Source organism: Oncorhynchus masou, chromosome 32 (genome assembly GCF_036934945.1).
Source record: "Oncorhynchus masou masou isolate Uvic2021 chromosome 32, UVic_Omas_1.1, whole genome shotgun sequence".
Lineage (NCBI taxonomy): Eukaryota > Metazoa > Chordata > Actinopteri > Salmoniformes > Salmonidae > Oncorhynchus > Oncorhynchus masou.
In genome coordinates this window covers 65,712,981-65,733,286 of record NC_088243.1, presented here as the reverse complement: position 1 = coordinate 65,733,286, position 20,306 = coordinate 65,712,981, and the positions used below count along the sequence as shown (strand labels likewise).

At 40.9% G+C, this 20,306-nt stretch overlaps 2 protein-coding genes across 10 annotated transcripts in view; both read left to right on the top strand.

Moving 5' to 3' along the window:
* Positions 1-5,975, top strand: part of LOC135526484 (E3 ubiquitin-protein ligase RNF130-like) — a 73,685-nt gene extending 67,710 nt beyond the window's left edge. For 4 of the 6 annotated variants that reach the window (XM_064954891.1, XM_064954890.1, XM_064954889.1 and 1 more), the window contains 2 exons: positions 479-572; positions 1,284-1,504. In XM_064954891.1, the coding sequence (XP_064810963.1) occupies positions 479-572; positions 1,284-1,302 (113 nt within the window). In that variant the 3' untranslated portion in view covers positions 1,303-1,504. Of the gene's footprint in view, positions 1-478; positions 573-1,283; positions 1,505-2,962 lie in introns of those variants that run through there. The other 2 variants (XM_064954892.1, XM_064954895.1) reach the window with 1 other exon arrangement.
* A 3,980-nt stretch (positions 5,976-9,955) lies between these two features.
* Positions 9,956-20,306, top strand: part of LOC135526482 (TBC1 domain family member 9B-like) — a 49,085-nt gene continuing 38,734 nt past the window's right edge. For 2 of the 4 annotated variants that reach the window (XM_064954885.1, XM_064954884.1), the window contains exons 1-2: positions 9,956-10,398; positions 19,858-19,968. In XM_064954885.1, the coding sequence (XP_064810957.1) occupies positions 10,281-10,398; positions 19,858-19,968 (229 nt within the window). In that variant the 5' untranslated portion in view covers positions 9,956-10,280. Of the gene's footprint in view, positions 10,399-10,897; positions 11,015-19,857; positions 19,969-20,306 lie in introns of all 4 variants that reach the window. The other 2 variants (XM_064954886.1, XM_064954887.1) reach the window with 2 other exon arrangements.

The window sequence follows — 20,306 nt, the reverse complement described above, 5'->3', positions numbered from 1 at the left end:
GCTACTATAGTGAAAGTTATGCCTGTTCTCTTTCAATGTGGACAGTTTTACCTGACTTTTCTCAATTTAAAGAGACTGCACGTTACGTTAGTAACATGCAGTGTAGATGGACCAAGATGTGCCTCGGTTTCTCTTTTTGTTGTCGTTGGATACGTCTGCAGTGTGGATGCATGTGTGGATGACTTGCGGTGTGGATGTGTTTTGTGCCTTTACGCTATGCCCATGCTTCCAGGTCTTTCTCTTTGGTCTTCAAGCTTGTCCTGGTGAATGTCTCCTTTCTCCTGCCTCTCTCCGTGTCGCTCTCCTCTGGATATATCTCTGGATCTTAAGGACGTCTTTTCTTTATCTCTTAGTGTTGCTGACTTTCCTGCTGGTTTTCAAAGAGGAAAGATCTTTTGTGTTTTTCTGTTTGGCCTCGTCGGTTTTCAACCCAATGCATGTTGGGCTGCAATGACCCCCCCCTTCCTTTTATTGACAGAGGAGTGGTTTATAATCGCCAGCTTCGGCCTTCTCAGCACTCTCACTCTGTGCTTTATGATCATCAAGGCCACAGCCAGCTTCTCCAGCCCTGAGTGAGTACCACCATACACTTCCAGAATTCAATACATTCAATATGTCTACTCCTTAATTACATTTCAATCAAGTCTATTGATTAAGCTTGAGTCATAGATTATTGTTGTCTATTTAATTTCTGCTTAAATAAGCCCGTATCCAGGGCTATACTTCTTGATTTGTGGATATCTGAAAATTGGCTCAACTCAGGCTACTTTAAACCATTGTCAAGACAATGGAGTTTGGATATTGTCCAGACAGATGCAAAACAGTCAGACGAGTTTTCAAATGTGGCGAACTTCCATTTCCATGAATTTACTAAACTTGGATCGCAGCTAACATAAATCTAAATACTTTAACGGCATAATTGTTTCATATTGTACAATATATGTGTACTAAAGTTAAGTACAGTTGACATGGGTATTGGCATGTATCTGATACGGAGAGAGTTTGAAAAGTAATGAAATATTGGATTGTGAATGTTTCCACATGAACTAACAAAGATACTGTATAAAGTAACACGGAAGGCTCCGTCCATCCCCTCTCAGACAAACTTCAAAAGTATTAGAGCTAAGTGCCTTAACACGAGAAAATCATGGTTTAAAAGAGGATTAAAAGTATTTTTCCCCCGATCAATTACATTCCCCTTCTCTGTTCCTACGTGTCTTTAATGCTCTCTTTCTTCTGCTACCTTTTCTAACATTGTTCATTTCCTCTTCCTTCTCTTTCAGCCTGGAGTGGGAGAAGTGAAGATGATCGCCTTATTGCCCCTCTCGATCCTTTCTCTGGCACAGCCTCATGGCAATGTTGCCTTCTTCTGCCATATGTTTCTGTATTGTATTTTGTAAGCTTGTACTACTGTACTGACTGAGCCTGGCTGTAATTGTTTTTAGTGGTTGTAATAGGGCAAAGCGCTTTGAGACATTAAATCTTCCCTCCTTTTGACTTGTTATATTCTCTTTCGTAATCAATACTTTCCGTGTGTGTGTGTGTGTGTGTGTGTGTGTGTGTGTGTGTGTGTGTGTGTGTGTGTGTGTGTGTGTGTGTGTGTGTGTGTGTGTGTGTGTGTGTGTGTGTGTGTGTGTGTGTGTGTGTGTGTGTGTTTCTATATTTAATGAAAGACACCCATCACTCTTGTGCTCCCGAACCAGACACACCTCGCTATAAAAGGTTGAAATTTCATATTCTTCTTTGCTCATTCATGACCTTGACTTGAAAATACACTATGACTGACCAGGTGAATCCAGGTGAAAGCTATGATCCCTTATTGATGTCACTTGTTAAATCCACTTCAATCAGTATAGAGGAAGGGGAGGAAACAGCTTAAATAATTGATTATGCCTTGAAGACAATTGAGAAATGGATTGTGCATGTGTGACATTGAGGGTGAATGGGCAAGACATCATATTTAAGTGCCTTTGAATGGGGTATGGTAGTAATATTGCAACTCAGTATTAGGAAGGTGTTCCTAATGTTTGGTATACTCTGTGTATTTGGCTGTAATGCAGCACTATCCCCAGTTGGTGGCACTATTTCTTAGCGATTACAGTACAGGTCTATCCTCCCACATCAGAATCGTATCAGGTCACAAATTCCACATATCTCTGCTAAGCTCTTGTTCAGGCTGGCCTGAATGATATTGATGATTAGTGTGAATCAAAGGGCGGTCTGGGTGATCTTCCATGTATCACTCTCTTGACTTGAGGTTGTAATACATGTTGAGGATCTTTGAAGATTCACAATGGGCAATTCCACGGTTAGGGAATGATGCAGAGACTCAGATTTTCCACTTTAAAATGTATGCCAAACAAAAACTAATGATTGCAAAGTTAAACAAACCATACAACTCCATGCACAAGGACGACTTTTAGACATTTTCCCAATAAATAAATATTTACTTGAAGAACAGTGCAGATGCAAGGTTTGGTAACAGAATGACGGCACCAACAGCACAAACCATCATTCTATTACCAAACTTGGCATCCGCACTGTTCGTTATGTAAATATGTTTTTGTCAAATTTTCAGTGGAAATTGTTAAAAGTAGTCCTTGTTCACTGTTTGCTTCATGGTTTGTTTAACTTTGCAATAAGTGTTTTTTGTTTTGGCGTACGTTTAAAGTGGAAAATCGGAGTCACAGCATCTTTCTGTTACTGTGGAATTGCCTTAATGTCACTGTTCAGTTTGACCTCACCCACCCGCACATTATTACTCAACTGTAAATGTCAATCATGCTGTCCAATCCCAGTGTCTCCTGCAATAATGTTTACAGATGCCAAGAAAAAATGATTACGTATGGATAATACCTTTGTTTATGGTGCTAGCATCAGCTTTTCCAGTTAGGAATCTTACTGACAGATGTCATGTTTCTTGGTGTCACTGACATTGACATCTTCCCATGTTTCTTTGCAGGTGGCCACTTCTTCAACCGGAACTCCCTGTCCCCACTCAGTTTGGTCTGTGAGATGGAGCTACCTGACACCCAGGCATCGCTCGACCGCTACGATGACAAGTCGTGAGGGTCGTCGCCATGGTTTCGACCCCCCCCCCACACATGCACACACCAAGGGACAGATGGCCTTGTACCTTCCTGCACACCTGCGAGTCATTGTGTGTGTGTGGGGGGGCAGGAGCGGCACAACAACCTAGATGACAACCTTGACTAACCTGTGGAGTAATGACATGATGACATCAGATATTTTCTACCAGTGCAGAATGTACTATTATTGCCTGTCAAGAAGAAGAGGGGGGATTATCGTCCTCTATTCTCCCCCTGATTAGATATTCAGTAAAGTCCTTCCTTGACACTTTCATTTCAACAACTGACTCTGACATCTGTTTCTAGATGCGGTAGTGGGGAATTAGCCCTTTCTAGTCTTACTTTGCAGGATCCCGGCGTATCGTCCATTTCAAGTGTGCTAGAAATAATAAACCACTTGTTAGTGCAACCTTCAATAAATCTGTATATATGATTAGCAAACCGTCATTTAATTTTGCTTCCTTTGGCTCTAATGCAGTAAGAAAGGTCTCTTTCTTCCTTGGTGGACCAGTTGGCTCTGTTGTATTTACTATGCTGCCTAAACGACAGTGGAGAGGATATTTGAATGGTGGGACATGTCCAGACATGCCTAGTCTCTCCCTCTATATGGCCATGCCTCAAGTGACTGGTGTAATGCACCCACCATGGTGACTGGGTTCAAGAATAAGACCAGTGGAACAATGGACATGCAACATTCTGAACTCTGTGAAAAGCAGTATTACTTCCCTATAGCAAAACCAATGTCTCTGTATAAAAATTTGAAGAAAAAAACAAAACATTTTAACATGTACTTAAAGCCTATGAAATACCCGGGTCTGTATTAATCAACCCCTGTGTGTGTGTGTGTGTGTGTGTGTGTGTGTGTGTGTGTGTGTGTGTGTGTGTGTGTGTGTGTGTGTGTGTGTGTGTGTGTGTGTGTGTGTGTGTGTGTGTGTGTGTGTGTGCGCGCGCACAGTACCAGTCAAAAGTTTGGCCACACCTAAGGTTTTTTATTTTGTACTATTTTCTACATTTTAGAATGATAGTGAAGACATCAAAACTATGAAATAACACATGGAATCATGTAGTAGCCAAAAAAGTGTTAAACAAATCAACTATATTATATTTGAGAGTCTTCAAAGTAGCCACCCTTTGCCTTGATGACAGCTTTGCTCACCATTGTTATTCTCTCAACTAGCTTCACCTGGAATGCTTTTCCAACAGTCTTGAAGGAGTTCCCACATATGCTGAGCACTTGTTGGCTGCTTTTCCTTCACTCTGCGGTCCAACTCATCCCGAACCATCTCAGAAGGGTTGAGGTCAGGTGATTGTGAGGCCAGGTCATCTGATACAGCACTCCATCACTCTCCTTCTTGGTCAAATAGCCCTTACACAGCCTGGAGGTGTGTTTTGGGTCATTGTCCTGTTGAAAAACAAATGATACTCCCTCTAAGTGCAAATTAGATGGAATGGCTTATTGCTGTGGTAGCCATGCTGGTTAGATATGCCTCGAATTTTAAATAAATTACTGGCGTGTCGCTAGCAAAGCACCCCCACACCATCACATCTCCTCCTCCATGCTTCACGGTGTGAACCACACAAATGGAGATCAGCCGTTCACCTACTCTGTGTCTCACAAAGACACGGCGGTTGGAACCAAAAATCTCTAATTTGGACTCATGCTTGTGTTTCTTGGCCCAAACAAGTCTCTCTTATTCTTATTGGTGTCCTTTAGTAGTGGTTTCTTTGCAGCAATTTGACCATGAAGGCCTGATCCATACAGTTTCCAACAGTTGATGTTGAGATGTGTCTGTTACTTGAACTGAAGCATTTATTTGGGCTGCAATCTGTGGTGCATTTAACTCTAATGAACTTATCCTCTGCAGCAGAGGCAACTCTGGGTCTTCTTTTCCTGTGGCATTCATCATGAGAGCCAGTTTCATCATAGCACTTGGTTTTTGCAACTGCACTTGAAGAAACTTTCAAAGTTCTTGAAATGTTCTGTATTAACTGAGCTTCATGTCTTAAAGTAACGATCAACTGTCGTTTCTCTTTGCTTATTTGAGCTGTTCTTGCCATATAATGGACTCAGCCCTATTTGGTAAAAGACCATCTTCTGTATACCACCCCTACCATGTGGCAACACAGCTGATTAGCTCAAAGCATTAGGAAGGAAATAAATTCCACTAATTAACTTAACAAGACACACCTGTTAATTGAAATGCATTTCAGGTGACCTCATGACGCTGTTTGAGAAATGCCAATAATGTGCAAAGCTGTCATCAAGGCAAAGGGTGGCTACATTGAAGAATCTCAAATATAACAGATTTTGATTTAACACCTTTTTTTGGTTTACATGTGTTATTTCATAGTTTTGATGTCTTCACTATTATTCTACAATGTAGAAAATAGTAAAAAATAAAAACCCTTGAATAAGTAAGTGTCCAAACTTTTGACTGGTACTGTGTATGTATGTAATGTATGTAATGTATGTATGTATGTATGTATGTATGTATGTATGTATGTACACACACACAGTATATACAATCTATATACATTATATCTCTAAACCGGCCTCTTGAAGTACTGTTTGTTTTCCTTTCACAATCGTGTACAAGCGAATTGGGTGGAAGGGTTTGTCCTCTGTTCTTGTTGTCCCCTTGTGTTATCTTTATCTGATATTTGCGATGATGTAACGCGGGGAGGGGAGTGTGTCAGTTTCAGGTCACTGTGTTACATACAGCACTGCCTCAGCATTAAAAGTGTAATTATTGCCTATGTCCTGTTGATGCCCATTCCAATGTGTGCCGCTTCTTCATGAAACACAGCCCAATGTTATTAACATTTCAGCTGGAGTTTGGAGAAGATTCTATTTATCTATTCAGATTAAATAAATTATTAACTTCACAGTGTGGTGAAAGTGTACGGTGATGAGCGTGATGCTCCTTTCCAATAAATAGAGAGTCTAGTGACACGATGGTCGGTACTTGATTGCCATTTGATAAATATACATAATAATCTAATGTAGACAAGCCTACCTGCACTGTATCTGCAAGCTGTTTGCTAGAGCGCAGATGCCAAGACCAGAGTAGGTACATATGCTATTTAATTCAACAGTTTGTGACAACTATTGGTTGTTGAGAACGTGATAGAAACGCTTTGAACTTTAGATTTTTATTCGGTACATGAAAACTTGAACAAAAAAGTACATTTTGTGTCCACTACATCATCACGCATTGACTTTTATCCGCAACAAAACCGTTTGGTGGAAATACACCACTGTTGAATATTTGCATGAAAATCTGTTGCCAAGTAGATGGAAACCTAGCTATAGGGAGTATTCATTGGTAAAATGAATTTGGGGCATGATTTGGCATTAAATCAAATGCCATAACATTTTTGGAATTTTAGAATCTTTGTCTAATTTGTATTGGTAATTATTAGTTCTCAAAGATTATCTTTAAAAAATACACTGAACAAAAATATAAATGCAACATGTAAAAGTGTTAGTCTCATGTTTCTTGAGCTGAAATAAAAGATCCCAGAAATATCCAAACGCACTAAAGGTTTCTCTAAAATGTTGTGCACGAATGTGTTTACATCCATGTTAGTGAGCATTTTTCCTTTGCCAAGATAATCCACAGGTGTGGCATATCAAAAAGATGATTGAACAGCATGATCATTACACATGTGCACCTTGTGCTGGAGACAAATGGGCACTCTTAAAATGTGCAGTTTTGTCACACAACACAATGCCACAGCTTGCAATTGGCATGCTGACTGCCGGAATGTCCACCAGAGCTGTTGCCAGAGAATGTAATGTTCATTCCTCTATCACAAGATGCCTCCATCGTTTTAGAGAATTTGGCAGTATGTCCAACCGGCTTCACAACTGCAGGCGATGTGTAACCATTTCAGCTTCTTCACCTGTGGAATCATCTGAAACCAACTACCTGGAGAGCTGATGAACTGAGGAATATTTCTGTCTGTAATATAGCCCTTTCCTTGGGAAAAACTCATTCTGATTGACTGAGCCTGGCTCCCCAAGTGGCTGGGCCAGGCTCGCCAGTGGGTGGGCCTGGCTCCCAAGTGGCTGGGCCAGGCTCGCCAGTGGGTGGGCCTGGCTCCCAAGTGGCTGGGCCTATGCCGTTCCCAGGCCCATCCATGGTTGTGCCCCTGCCCAGTCACGTCAAATCCATAGATTAGGGCCTAATTTATTTATTTCAATTGACTGATTTCCTCTTATGAACTGTAACTTAGTAAAATCTTTTAAATTGTTGGATATTGCGTTTATATTTTTGTTCAGTATACTATGTTAAGTCTAGTCTGAGGCCAGGCTGAATAAACTGCATTGTTTCATAAGTCATAGTTGGAGGATCACACACCATATGATTGCGTGACTCCAAGTTTACTGTTATTAATATATTTGCGCATAAAGGCATTTCCTCCACCATTTGTCGCATAATTAATTACACCGATGCGAAAATATCACACCATGTCGAACAAACAACTGATCAGTCGGCATTTATACAATTGTACCGAAACTACCATCAGAGCTGTCATTTGTTTTATATTTCTTTTAGTTTCACTTTGTCAAGTTCTGAACTCAAAGTCCAGAACATAAAAACTGTGCAGGGAAAGTGGTTTGTGATTACATTTTCACTTAACCCATTTAATCCCGAATTTTTCCCAGACATGAAAATATCCAAATCAAGTGTCATAGTAACCCTTTGAAATAATCAATCATTATTTTTTTACATTTTCATGTAAAAGTAGGTGAAAGTGTGTTGTGACCGGTGGGATAATGTTATGTATACTGAATTAACATTTCTCCTATGCAGTCATCAAAATTCTTATATATCCCAGCCCAGTTATTAACACATTTAAAACTCTGTCACTGGCAGTCCCCAATATCAAATCAAATCAAATTTTATTTGTCACACACATGGTTAGCAGATGTTAATGCGAGTGTAGCGAAATGCTTGTGCTTCTAGTTCCGACAATGCAGTAATAACCATTGCCACTAGAATGCCCCATCACATTCTAGTGTGATTATTTTACATATCAAAAACCCTTATACAACACCGATATGAATACTGAGAGCAAAGACAAAAAAAAAACAACCATCAACGTATTTCAACATTGTTACTTTAGTGCAACATGTATTGAGACATTAATATTGTTACTTTAACATTTGAACTTGTACTTTAGTGCAATATTCATTTTAACATTATCATTGTGACATTTTAGTGCAATACTCACTAACAACTGTATAGCAGTCGTGTGATTAATTTCCACTGAACATAAAGGTAACATTTAGGATAGAGGTAGTCTGTAGAATATGCATTCAAGTAGAGGCCTATGCTAAACAAAATAATAATAATAATAATAATATATATATATATATATATATATATATATATATATATATATATATCTCATAGAGGTAGGCTTCAGAACCAAGTGCATGATTAGTTTGTGCATCACTATTTTGAACTACGATCAGTCAGACCTGTCATACAGTATGTAGAATCAATTGACCTTTTCCCCAAAAATATTCAGTCATTTTGATTGTCTTTTTCATCTACTTTTATTTTCTTCCAAGAGTCTGTTGTACTGCTTCTTCTCACCCTTTATCCACTTTTCTATTTTTCTTTTTTGGCCCTTTTTCATTCACTCTAATCTCCTTTTCTACTGTCCATGGTATATCTTGAAGCACTCAATGTACAGTGGCGCTTTGCATTTCTCACATGCATAGGTAGTGCGTTTGTCACAATGACGACATCTCTGGAACCGGTGCATCATGTTGCTTGGCAAGTAAGAAGCTTTGTCATATCTTCAACAGTAACAGCCAGTAAAGATCTACTTCCGTGGCTCAGTGGTTTCGTGCCAAACTTCTGCATATTTGGGCTGTATACTATGTGGTTTGGAATCACATCGGTGGCAGGCATCTTTGATCGTTTGAACACTCAATCTTTATTTTTGACCACTTGCAGCTTTTCCCCTGGCTCTTCTGGCTGACCCCTCGGTCAGGTAGAGGCCCTTGGCTCTTCATTATTAACAATGGGGGGGTGGATAGGTCATCAACCCTGATAATGTTGTTCCTGTCATGATCTGTTTGCATAGGATCAGCATATGCATTCAACAGCCTGGCTGGCAAATGACCTGTCCATAGTCCATATCTGACCCGTCACTATAACAATCACTGAGGACAGCATCTTTCCCATTATGAGGGATAACTGCAATGTTTGCATGCCTTGTCTGGGCAGTCACCTAGATCCAACAATTTGACTCAAAGTGAAACTAAAAGAAAGAACAGAGTAGAAAGTTAGGTAGAACAAGAACTATGTATGTGTATACCTAGATGCACTGTTATCCCACCGGTCACTATTGTTGTCGTCAACATGTTTACACATTCTATGACCACACTGAACAAAGTTGAGTAATTGCAAATCCATATATCAATACTAGACACTTTAAAGGTGATGTGTACCAAACACTCTTGTCCCATCTTTATGTTAACATACTTTACTAACCTTTTGTTTGGGAGCTTTGATGCAGCCATCGTCTTCTCATGGTGCAACCAGGAAGTAAACAGCTCTGGTCATGTGACAAATTACACTAAACATGTGACACTGCACATATTTCATTGAGACCCTTTATTATTTCAATACTTGCTGTGAATGCATTGATACATACACATTTTAGAGCCTTATAACTGAAAACGTTTTTTACGGTCACGATTGTCACTGATTGGATTAAATAGGTTAAATTAATACAGTGAGTCAAGCAGCGATGTACACTATAATATGAACGTAAAGTGGACGTGTTTACGTAAAAGTAGAAAGCGACCAGTTTCGAGGGTCGTCACGAGTTATCCCAGCCTATTTCTACAATTACGCTTCTTAAAATTGAATGTTAAACCCGACCTTAATCACACCACTGCTAGCCCTAACGTTAAATCAAGACCAAAAAAACTACAGTTTTGTTTCCACGAATTTTTACGATATACTCTTTGACTTTGTGGCTGTGGTAACTAGTGTAAACCGTTTTCGAGTAGACAACAGCAGAGCAACCAGCTGCACAGACGGACATGAACTCAAAACAGCAGGCAACACGTCTGCAAAACATGCTTGTGTGAAGTCGCTTACCGTACACTTTGCACCATAATATCAAACAATAAGTGTGTAATTTGGAAAAAGCTTATTCAAAATGTGGATAACCCCAGAGGAGGTGTTGCTTGCCAACGCTCTGTGGGTGAGCGAAAGGGCGAACCCCTTCTTCATTCTCCAGAGGAGAAAGGGCCATGGCAAAGGAGGGGGCATCACTGGTAACTATACAATAACATTATTTGGTTTACAATTGCTCTCATGTTTATGAAAAATGTAATTTGCTAATGTAATGAGGGATTTAGCTAACGTTAGCTAGAAAGCTTGGTGTTTTAGCAAAGTAACGTTAGCTAGCGCGCAGGCTAGCTGTTGATGTTGACGTGTGAAGTGGAGCTGGCTAACCAAGCTAGCGCGTTGTTTTTTCTTCGTCTGCAGCTACTACTAACTAACATCGTTGATAGGTTTTATTTGCTGGAAGTATGTGCATTTTCTCACATGCACCACTAAACAGTACACATAGCTAGTAAACTATGTCAGCCTAACCAACCCAATACTGTTTGATTGCGGACCGCAATTCGGGGCGTTCTTGCATTTAGGTATTTCTGCATTTTAGGAACGCCCTCTCCAGCATACAATTAGATCCATCATAAACGACCCCATCTCCCGAACATCCCATTGGTTCCTGCATATACGAAAACCTTCTCTCGCTGTCATCAACAGAACTGCCGTAAAACAGTGCACCGGCCAGCAGGGGGGCGAAGGCCACTGTCTACCAGCGTCGTTCTATCAAGTGCCTCTGGTACAGAGCAGGCCGGGGCAACACTGCTAGCCAACCATGTGAGCACAAGGTGTCGCTCCCGCCTATTGTGTATCGGAGTCCCCAAGGACAAGCTAGCTAACGTTAGTCCTTCACTCCCACCTGCTAAAGGACACTGTCTACTGTTGTCGCCCTCGACTATTCTTCTGTGGGTTTTATCGCCGGTTGGCATCAACGTTATGGTACCTACTGTACCGACCGTTATGGCAGTCAAGCAATGCATTCCGCAAAGAGTTGTTTACAATCTAGTCTTGTAGTGGCCACAGCCCAAATGTATCAATAAATACTCTTATTTGAATGCCTAGCAATCAACAGATGTACATTGTTTAAAACAGTGGTTCTCAACTGGTTTTGCTTGGGGACCCACATTTGACAATGACAATTGAGTCGCGACGCAATATTATGGACTGTTGATAATCCCATTTTGGAATGTTGTATTGCTGCTGCCTTATTGGTCAGGCTTCACTTGCAAAATCACGATCTACTCTTATAGTATTCAAGTCATTACACAGCCATATTAACTGAGAGAACATTTATTATGAATTCAAGAATAAGCCATATTAATTAGGAGACCAGTTCAGGAGTGGGGTGTAATACATTATCAGATGATATCAAAACCAGTTCAATAATGTTAATGAACAGTAACACAACAGTTTTTAAAATAGAAAAAAAACGGCAATCATTAGAAATTCTTAATCATCAATTACCATGTGAATAGTTTCACAACAATAACGTTTTTTTTAAAGGTGTACGTTTTTAACCTGTTTAATAAAATGTAGTATGAATGTCAGTATTAATGAACAATAATACTTAAGGCAATAAATAGGCCATGGTGGCAAAGTAATTACAATATAGCAATTAAACACTGGAATGGTAGGGTGTGCAGAAGATGAATGTGCAAGTAGAGATACTGGGGTGCAAAGGAGCAAGATAAATACATAAAGTATGGGGATGAGGTAGATTGGATGGGCTATTTACAGGTGCAGTGAGCTGCTCTGACAGCTGGTGCTTAAAGCTAGTGAGGGAGGTAAGAGTCTCCAGTTTCAGAGGCAGCCAAAGGAAGAATTGGCTTTTTTTTTTTTTCCTTTATTTTACTAGGCAAGTCAGTTAAGAACAAATTCTTATTTTCAATGACGGCCTAGGAACAGTGGGTTAACTGCCTGTTCAGGGGCAGAACGACAGATTGTGTACCTTGTCAGCTCAGGGATTTGAACTTGCAACCTTTCAGTTACTAGTCCAATGCTCTAACCACTAGGCTACACTGCCTTGGGGGTGACCAGTGAGATATACCTGCTGGAGAGCGTGCTACGGGTGGGTGCTGCTATGGTGACCATTGAGCTGAGATAAGGCGGGGCTTTACCTAGCAGACTTGTAGATGACCTGGAGCCAGTGGGTTTGGGGACGAGTATGAAGCGAGGGCCAGCCAACGAGAGCATACAGGTTGCAGTGGTGGGTAGTATACGGATGGCACTGTGATAGACTGCATCGAATTTGTTGAGTAGAGTGTTGGATGCTATTTTGTAAATGACATCGCCGAAGTCGAGGATCGGTAGGATGGTCAGTTTTACAAGGGTATGTTTGGCAGCATGAGTGAATCATGCTTTGTTGCAAAATAGGAAGCCAATTCTAGATTTAATTTTGGATTGGAGATGTTTAATGTGAGTCTGGAAGGAGAGTTTACAGTCTAACCAGACACCTAGGTATTTGTAGTTGTCCACATATTCTAAGTCAGAACCGTCCAGTATTGATGCTGTATGAGCGGCTGGTGCAGGCAGCGAACGGTTGAAGAGCATGCATTTAGTTTTACTTGCATTTAAGAGCAGTCGGAGGCCACGGAAGGAGAGTTGTATGGCATTGAAGCTCATCTGAAGGTTAGTTAACAGTGTCCAAAGAAGGGCCAGAGGTATACAGAATGGTATCATATGCGTAGAGGTGGCTCAATGAATCACCAGCAGCGAGAGCGACATCATTGATGTATACAGAGAAGAGAGTCAGCCTGAGAATTGAACCCTGTGGCACCCCCAAAGAGACTGCAAAAGGTCTGGACAACAGGCCCTCCGATTTGACATACTGAACACTATCGGAGAAGTCGTTGGTGAACCAAGCGAGGCAATCATTTGAGAAACCAAGGCTGTTGAGTCTGCCAAAAAGAATGTGGTGATTGACAGAGTCGAAAGCCTTAGCCAGGTCGATGAATACGGCTGCACTGTAATGTCTCTTATCGATGGCGGTTATGATATTGTTTAGGACCTTGAGCGTGGCTGAGGTGCACCCATGACCAGCTCTGAAACCAGATTGCGTAGCGGAGAAGGTACGGTGAGATTCAAAATGGTCGGTAATCTGTTAACTTGGCTTTCAAAGACCTTAGAAAGGCAGGGTAGAATAGACATCGGTCTGTAGCAGTTTGGGTCTAGAGTGTCTCCCCCTTTTGAAGAGGGGGATAACTGCGGCAGCTTTCCAATCTATGGGAATCTCAGACGATACGAAAGAGAAGTTGAACAGGTTTGTAATAGGGGTTGCAACAATTTCGGCAGATAATTTTAGAAAGAGAGGGTCCAGATTGTCTAGCCAGGCTGATTTGTAGGGGTCCACCAAGCATCCAAGTCCAACGATAAGACAGCTGACGTTTTTTTAAAGAAGATGTCGATACCTGGTGGCCTCAAGACCCATTGAAGAACGTATGCACGGTTCAAGAAAATGCACTTCTCGCATCATACCTTGTACCCCAGCACATTGCTCAGTGCATAAAAACCCACACCAACGCAGAGGATTTCAAACTCCCTGCTGCGATTGATATGTGCACTGAAATCTTGGGAGAGTCAGCCCCCAACAAACTTAAAACTATACCCCTATCCAATGACACCATGAGGAGGAGAATCAAGGACATGTCTGAGGACATAACGTGCCAGACATCAGAGCGCATCAGTGAAAATGGCCATTACGCACAGCAGCTTGATGAATCCAAAGATGTGGCTAACCATACAATTCTAATGGTCTATGTCAGACACGTGATGGATACTAACTTCGAGGAGCAGTTCCTTTTTAGTGCTGATTTGCCCACCACCACTGCAGATGCGGTCTTTAACACAATGGATATGCACCTGAGCTCTATGGGACTGGCCTGGGATGGGTGCATCGGTGTGACCACTGATGGGGCAGCTGCCATGACGAGAAAGCAGATCCTGGAGAGCGCACCAAGTGCGACATGGAACCACTGCTTCCTACACAGGGAGGCATTGGCAGCGAAGGACATGGTGCCTCTCCAGGATGTGATCAAGTGTGTCAACTATATCAAAAAGAGTTCCGCGAAAAGCTTTCTAGGGATAAAGTGTTGGGTCGCTTTTATGAGCTTCAAGCAGAGATTTCTGCTTTTAATTTTCGCAGCAACAAACTGGACAGCCAGCAATACCTCAGTTTCCCTGTCAACCATCACCTCAGGCTTCAATAAACTTATCAAACTGAAGAAACACCTCCAGCTTTACCACTGATAGGCCATACGCGCGCACACAGACAGACACACGCAATAAATAAACAGGTGAGTTGTTGTTCACTATGTTAACTCTCTTATCCTACTTCATTTGCACATGCTGTTTACAGATTGTTCTACTGTATTATTGATTGTATGTTTGTTTATTTCATGTGTAGCTCTGTGTTGTTGTATGTGTCGAACTGCTTTGCTTTGTCTTGGCCAGGTCGCAGTTGCAAATGAGAACTTGTTCTCAACTTGCCTGCCTGGTATGGTGTTAGGGGGCAGTATTTTCATTTTTGGGGAAAAAACGTTCCCGTTTTAAACGGGATATTTTGTCAGGAAAAGATGCTAGAATATGCATATAATCGACAGCTTTGGATAGAGAACACTAACATTTCCAAAACTGTAAAGATATTGTCTGTGAGTATAACAGAACTGATGTTGCAGGAGAAAGCCTGAGAGAAATCCAATCCGGAAGTGCCCCAGGTTTTGAAAGCACTGCATTCCAATGACTCCCTATATGGCTGTGAATGTACCATCAACGAGCTTACGCTTTCTACGTATTCCCCAAGGTGTCTACAGCATTGTGACATAGTTTTACGCATTTCTGTTGAAGAATAGCCGTATGGGGGCACATTGCGTAACTGGTCACATGGTGGCTCCGAGAGAGATTCTCGCGTAAAGTGCAGAGGTAGCCATTACTCCAATCGGTCCTAGAGAAAAAGAAATTGTCCCGACGGATATATTGTCGAATAGATATTAGAAAAACACCTTGAGGATGGATTCTAAACCATGTTTGCCATGTTTCTGTCAATATTATGGAGCTCATTTGGAATATTTTTCGGCTTTGTGGTGACCGCAATTTCCGGGCGATTTCTCAGCCAAACGTGAAGAAAAAAGAAGAACAAAACAGAGCTATTTCACCTACAAAAATAATATTTTGGGAAAAAATGAACTTTGTCTGTCTACCTAGGAGTCTCATGAGTGAAAACATCTGAAGTTCATCAAAGGTTAACAATTTAATTTGATTGCTTTTCTGATTTTTGTGACAAGTTTGCCTGCTGCTAGCAAGGCATAATGCTATGCTAGGCTATGATAAACTTACACAAATGCTTGTCTAGCGTTGGCTGTAAAGCATATTTTGAAAATCTGAGATGACAGGGTGATTAACAAAAGGCTAACAAAAGGCTAAGCTGTGTTCCAATATTTCACTTGTGATTTTCATGAAAAGGAATATTTTCTAGGAAGATTTATGTCCGTTGCGTTATGCTAATTAGTGTCAGATGATGATAACGGTCCCGTTCACGGGCTGGGCGTCACTACAGGTTAAATAAAGGTGAAAAAAAGAGAAATTGGTGTCCAGATTAGAGGTCGCCCGATTAATCGGAATGGCCAATTAATTAGGGCTGATTTCAAGTTTTCATAACAATCGGAAATCGGTATTTTTGCGCGCCAATTTGCCACAAAAAATATATATTTTATTTGTATTTTTTAAATTAAATGTTATTATTATTTTAATTTTATTTTTTATACCTTTATTTAACTAGGCAAGTCAGTTAAGAACACAATTAAGAACACAGTTAAGAACACAATTACGACCTAGGAACGGTGGGTTAACTGCCTCGTTCAGGGGCAGAACGACAGATTTTCACCTTGTCAGCTCGGGGAACCAATCTTGCAACCTTACAGTCAACTAGTCCAACGCAATAACGACTTGCCTCTCTCTCGTTGGACTCCACAAGGAGACTGTTACGCGAATGCAGTAAGCCAAGGTAAGTTGCTAGCTAGCATTAAACTTATCTTATAAAAAACAATCAATCATAATCACTAGTTAACTACACATGGTTGATGATATTACTAGATATTATCTAGCGTGTCCTGCGTTGCATATAATCTGACTGAGCATTCAAGCATCTAAGTATCTGACTGAGCGGTGGTAGGCTGAAGCAGGCGCGTAAACATTCATTCAAACAGCACTTTTGTGCGTTTTGCCAGCAGCTCTTCGTTGTGCATCAAGCATTGCGCTGTTTATGACTTCAAGCCTATCAACTCCCGAGATGAGGCTGGTGTAACCGAATTGAAATGGCTAGCTAGTTAGCGCGCGCTAATAGCGTTTCAAACGTCACTCGCATTATTTTGCATTATTTAAACCAAATTGAACCTGTTTCATTATTTACTTCAGGCTAAATTGTTTTTATTGATGTATTATATTAAGTTAAAATAAGTGTTCATTCAGTATTGTTGTAATTGTCATTATTACAAATAAATAAATACAAATCAGCCGATTTTAAATCAGTTTTGGCTTTTTTGGTCCTCCAATAATCGGTATCGGCGTTGAAAAATCATAATCTGTCGACCTCTAGTCCAGATACATTTTCAGTTCGGGGGGTTTCATGCTCTCATTATCTAACAGATTGTTGCATAGGACGCACTGCGGTCTACACTCACCCTGCCTCTCTTCTATATATGTAAAACCAGATTTCATGAAGCCGGGGTCGTATTTTCCCTTCTTGACAGGGGCTGTGCCTTTTTGTTGACATTGGAAGCAGCAGTAGATGAAGAGGGAGATGCACCTTTTAAAAATGTGTCCATGAGTTACTCTGACAGCTAGGGCTGGGCGTTATACCGTATTTTATGACATACCGGTATTGATGCAGGGACCGGTTTGGGTTTTTACTTTACCTTCAATACCGGTATTTGAATGTTTGGTTTGTGCATTTGATGTTCCTCAACCATGAGACACTTGCGTTCAGTCTGCATGGTCAATGCAACACATGCAAAAATGTTGATGATAACAATACTGTTTTCACTTTGCTTCTTAATTTGCTTCTTAATTTGCTTCTGAATTTGCTTTGGTTGAAGTGGAATTGAACAGCATAAAACAATCGGAATGGAGAGAGACTCATTGAAATCACTTAGAATGTATGTGTTGCCACCCTAGGATCACTCACTAATCACAACTTTTATTATTCAAAACTAAAAATATCATACTGTCCAATTGAAAAAAAAATACTGTGATATAATATTTTGGTCATATCGCCAAGCCCTACTGGCAGCTAGCCTACATGAGTTAAATACAGCTAACTATCCACATGTGCAATACCTGCGGAACACATCTGCATAGTTAGCAATCAAGATGTATGTCAGAAGATGATGGAGGGGGGGGGAGAACGTTATTTTACTGGTCAGTGAGTGTGTGTGCATCGCGAAAACCCTCCAAGTACAAACGTAGCTAGCCATTTTACCACTGCCGACGCGCTGCATGTGTAAAGTCAGCAACAGTAAGCTGTGCAGCGCACGCACACCTGTGTGTAGCGGTAACATTGTGAAATTCAGCAACAATATGCGGTGAGGCCGTATCCTTTCAAAATGAAAGGTTTGGTGTGGCGGTTACCTTAAATATTTTTTTATTACATTTTCTATATTGCACACGTCCCCTTAAACCCCCCCCCCCCAGTTGAGATTCCCTGGTTTAAAGCACATTTTTACAAGCCTCAGTCATAAATGGCCACTCCAATAAGCCCCCTATGGTGAACGACGTGACTGGAAGGCCCGTAGAATCGTGACTCTTTCGAGTTTCTAGTTCATCGTTAGCCGGGAGGGGGTCATTTGTGCTCTTGGCATTACTGATTCAAATTAACGAAATGAGTCAAAATATTTGTTCAGTCAAAAGAACGAGTTGAAAAGATCAGTCAGTAAAAAGAGCTGAACTTCCCATCACTAGTTACTGCAAATGCAATAATGCCCACAAGCAGGAACTCCCTGAATTGCGGACCGCAATTGCACCCTTCTCAACCAACATGTGTCTAGCTAGCCCTGTCATATGACCAAAACAATGGAAGTTGGATGAGCCTCCCATATTGAATTTGAATGCTATCATAAAACACCAGATATAGGTATCTCCAGTTATTCTAGTAACTAAGGGAATAACAATGTCATGGAATAAAAAAACAATTTCATATTAAAGAGCTCTTTAGAAACTTTAGGTTAGGTAGCTAGCTACTTCAACAGTTATGATTTAATTAGATTATTACTAAATTAGACTAAATCACCCCCATCTGAAAGACTACCCAGACGTCGTCAAGTCTAGTTTTAAAGAGCCGAAGAACGAGCCGATTGGCATGTGTTTCTTTCTGTTTCTTATTATAAATTCAGTTTTGGATGTGCGTTTCCTGACCGATTCCGCATTTGGTTGATAATGTTTGTCCCCCATGAGACACTGTAGATGTGGAAGCCTATTTCACTTCCTCCAAATCCTCAGGATTAATCTAAGACAATTCGATAAATCTGTAATTAATTGTTGTGTTTTTGCCTAGGATATTTTAGTTGCGCAGTTTTACATCTGAGATGTTATGTAAACAAAGTTGGGGTGCTGTACATGTCTGTTGCTGTCTATGCTATTTGATAGAGAGCAACCACTGCAGCTGTTCACACCATGTTAGTGGGCAAATGTACACCGTCAAATCAAAACTCAGTTTTAGATGAGACGGACTTTATGACCAAAATTATCCTATTTACACTTTGTATTCAATTTTGACACTAGAATAACTGTTTCTGACTCATGTTGATGCCACATGGGCCGTTTTCAAAGGGATGTGTTGCTTTTTAAAGGCAGTCGCTCTTTAAAGTTACTCAACATAAGTTGTCTTTCATTCACAAGAGTTTGACATTTCCCTTTGATGTAGATATTCTTCCCCAAGTCCCTGTCTTTATTAGCCACAGCGTCACTGCCGCTGTTTTGCGGAGCAGTTCTAGGAACATAAGTCTTATACTAGCCTACAGTACACCAGACATGAAGACTGTAAAATGTAGGCTATGAAATTGTAAATCATGTAGAAATGTGTATGTGTGTGTGGTGCATGTGCTTGCACACACGTGAGTTTGAATGTCTGGGTGTGGGCCAGCAGGCGTCAGACTTCCTCAAGCTTAACAAACAGATGTCAGTTCAGATCATAGCCAAATAACCTTTGTTTACCCAGCTTAAAATCATCCATGCAAAGTAAGGACTCCAGCCAGCCAGCAATACAATATTTTGGATGATTGACCTATTGGGATTCCTGATTGACCTGTTGTCACCTATTGGGATTCCTGATTGACCAGTAGTCACCTTTTGGGATTCCTGTAGGCCTATTATCTCAACTAGTCAGTTGAAACATTTATAGTGAGATACTGCATTCTATGAGTAGCCTAGCGGTTAAGAGCATTGGGCCAGTAACCTGAAGGTCGCTGGTTCAAATCCAGAGACGACTGTCTGTGCCCTTGAGCAAAGGCACTTAGCCCTAATTGCTATTGTAAGTCGTTCTGGATATTGGATAAGAGCGTCTGCTAAATGACTCAAATGTAAATAGTGTTGTAAGGGGCATACATCGAATGACTTGTGCTGCTTTTCTTCAGGCTTGTTGGTGGGCACCATGGATGTTGTCCTGGACTCCAGTGCCAGAGTGGCTCCCTATAGGATCCTGCACCAGACAGGGGACTCACAGATCTTCTGCAGCATCGCATGTGGTGGGTGCAAAACCATGCCATGACACCTCTGAATATTCTGGGACAGACAAACTTTCTTTGAAGCTAGCCTATTTATTTAATTAAAACTGAATTAAAGCGTGAGGCATATATAAATGTGATCCATTATCATCAGGTGTTAAGAGATAATGTTCTAGGTTTATCCCATAGATATTACAACCAGTAGATAGTGATAGCTCTGACGTCATCCACGTATTCCTATGGAAAACTCCCGATGGAGCATGAAGCCGGAAGTATTTCAATTTCAAGCATGCCATGTTGCTGAATGGGGCTGGGTGGCAGCTTGTGGCTGAGGGGTACCGGAGCGAGAGAGAAGGCAG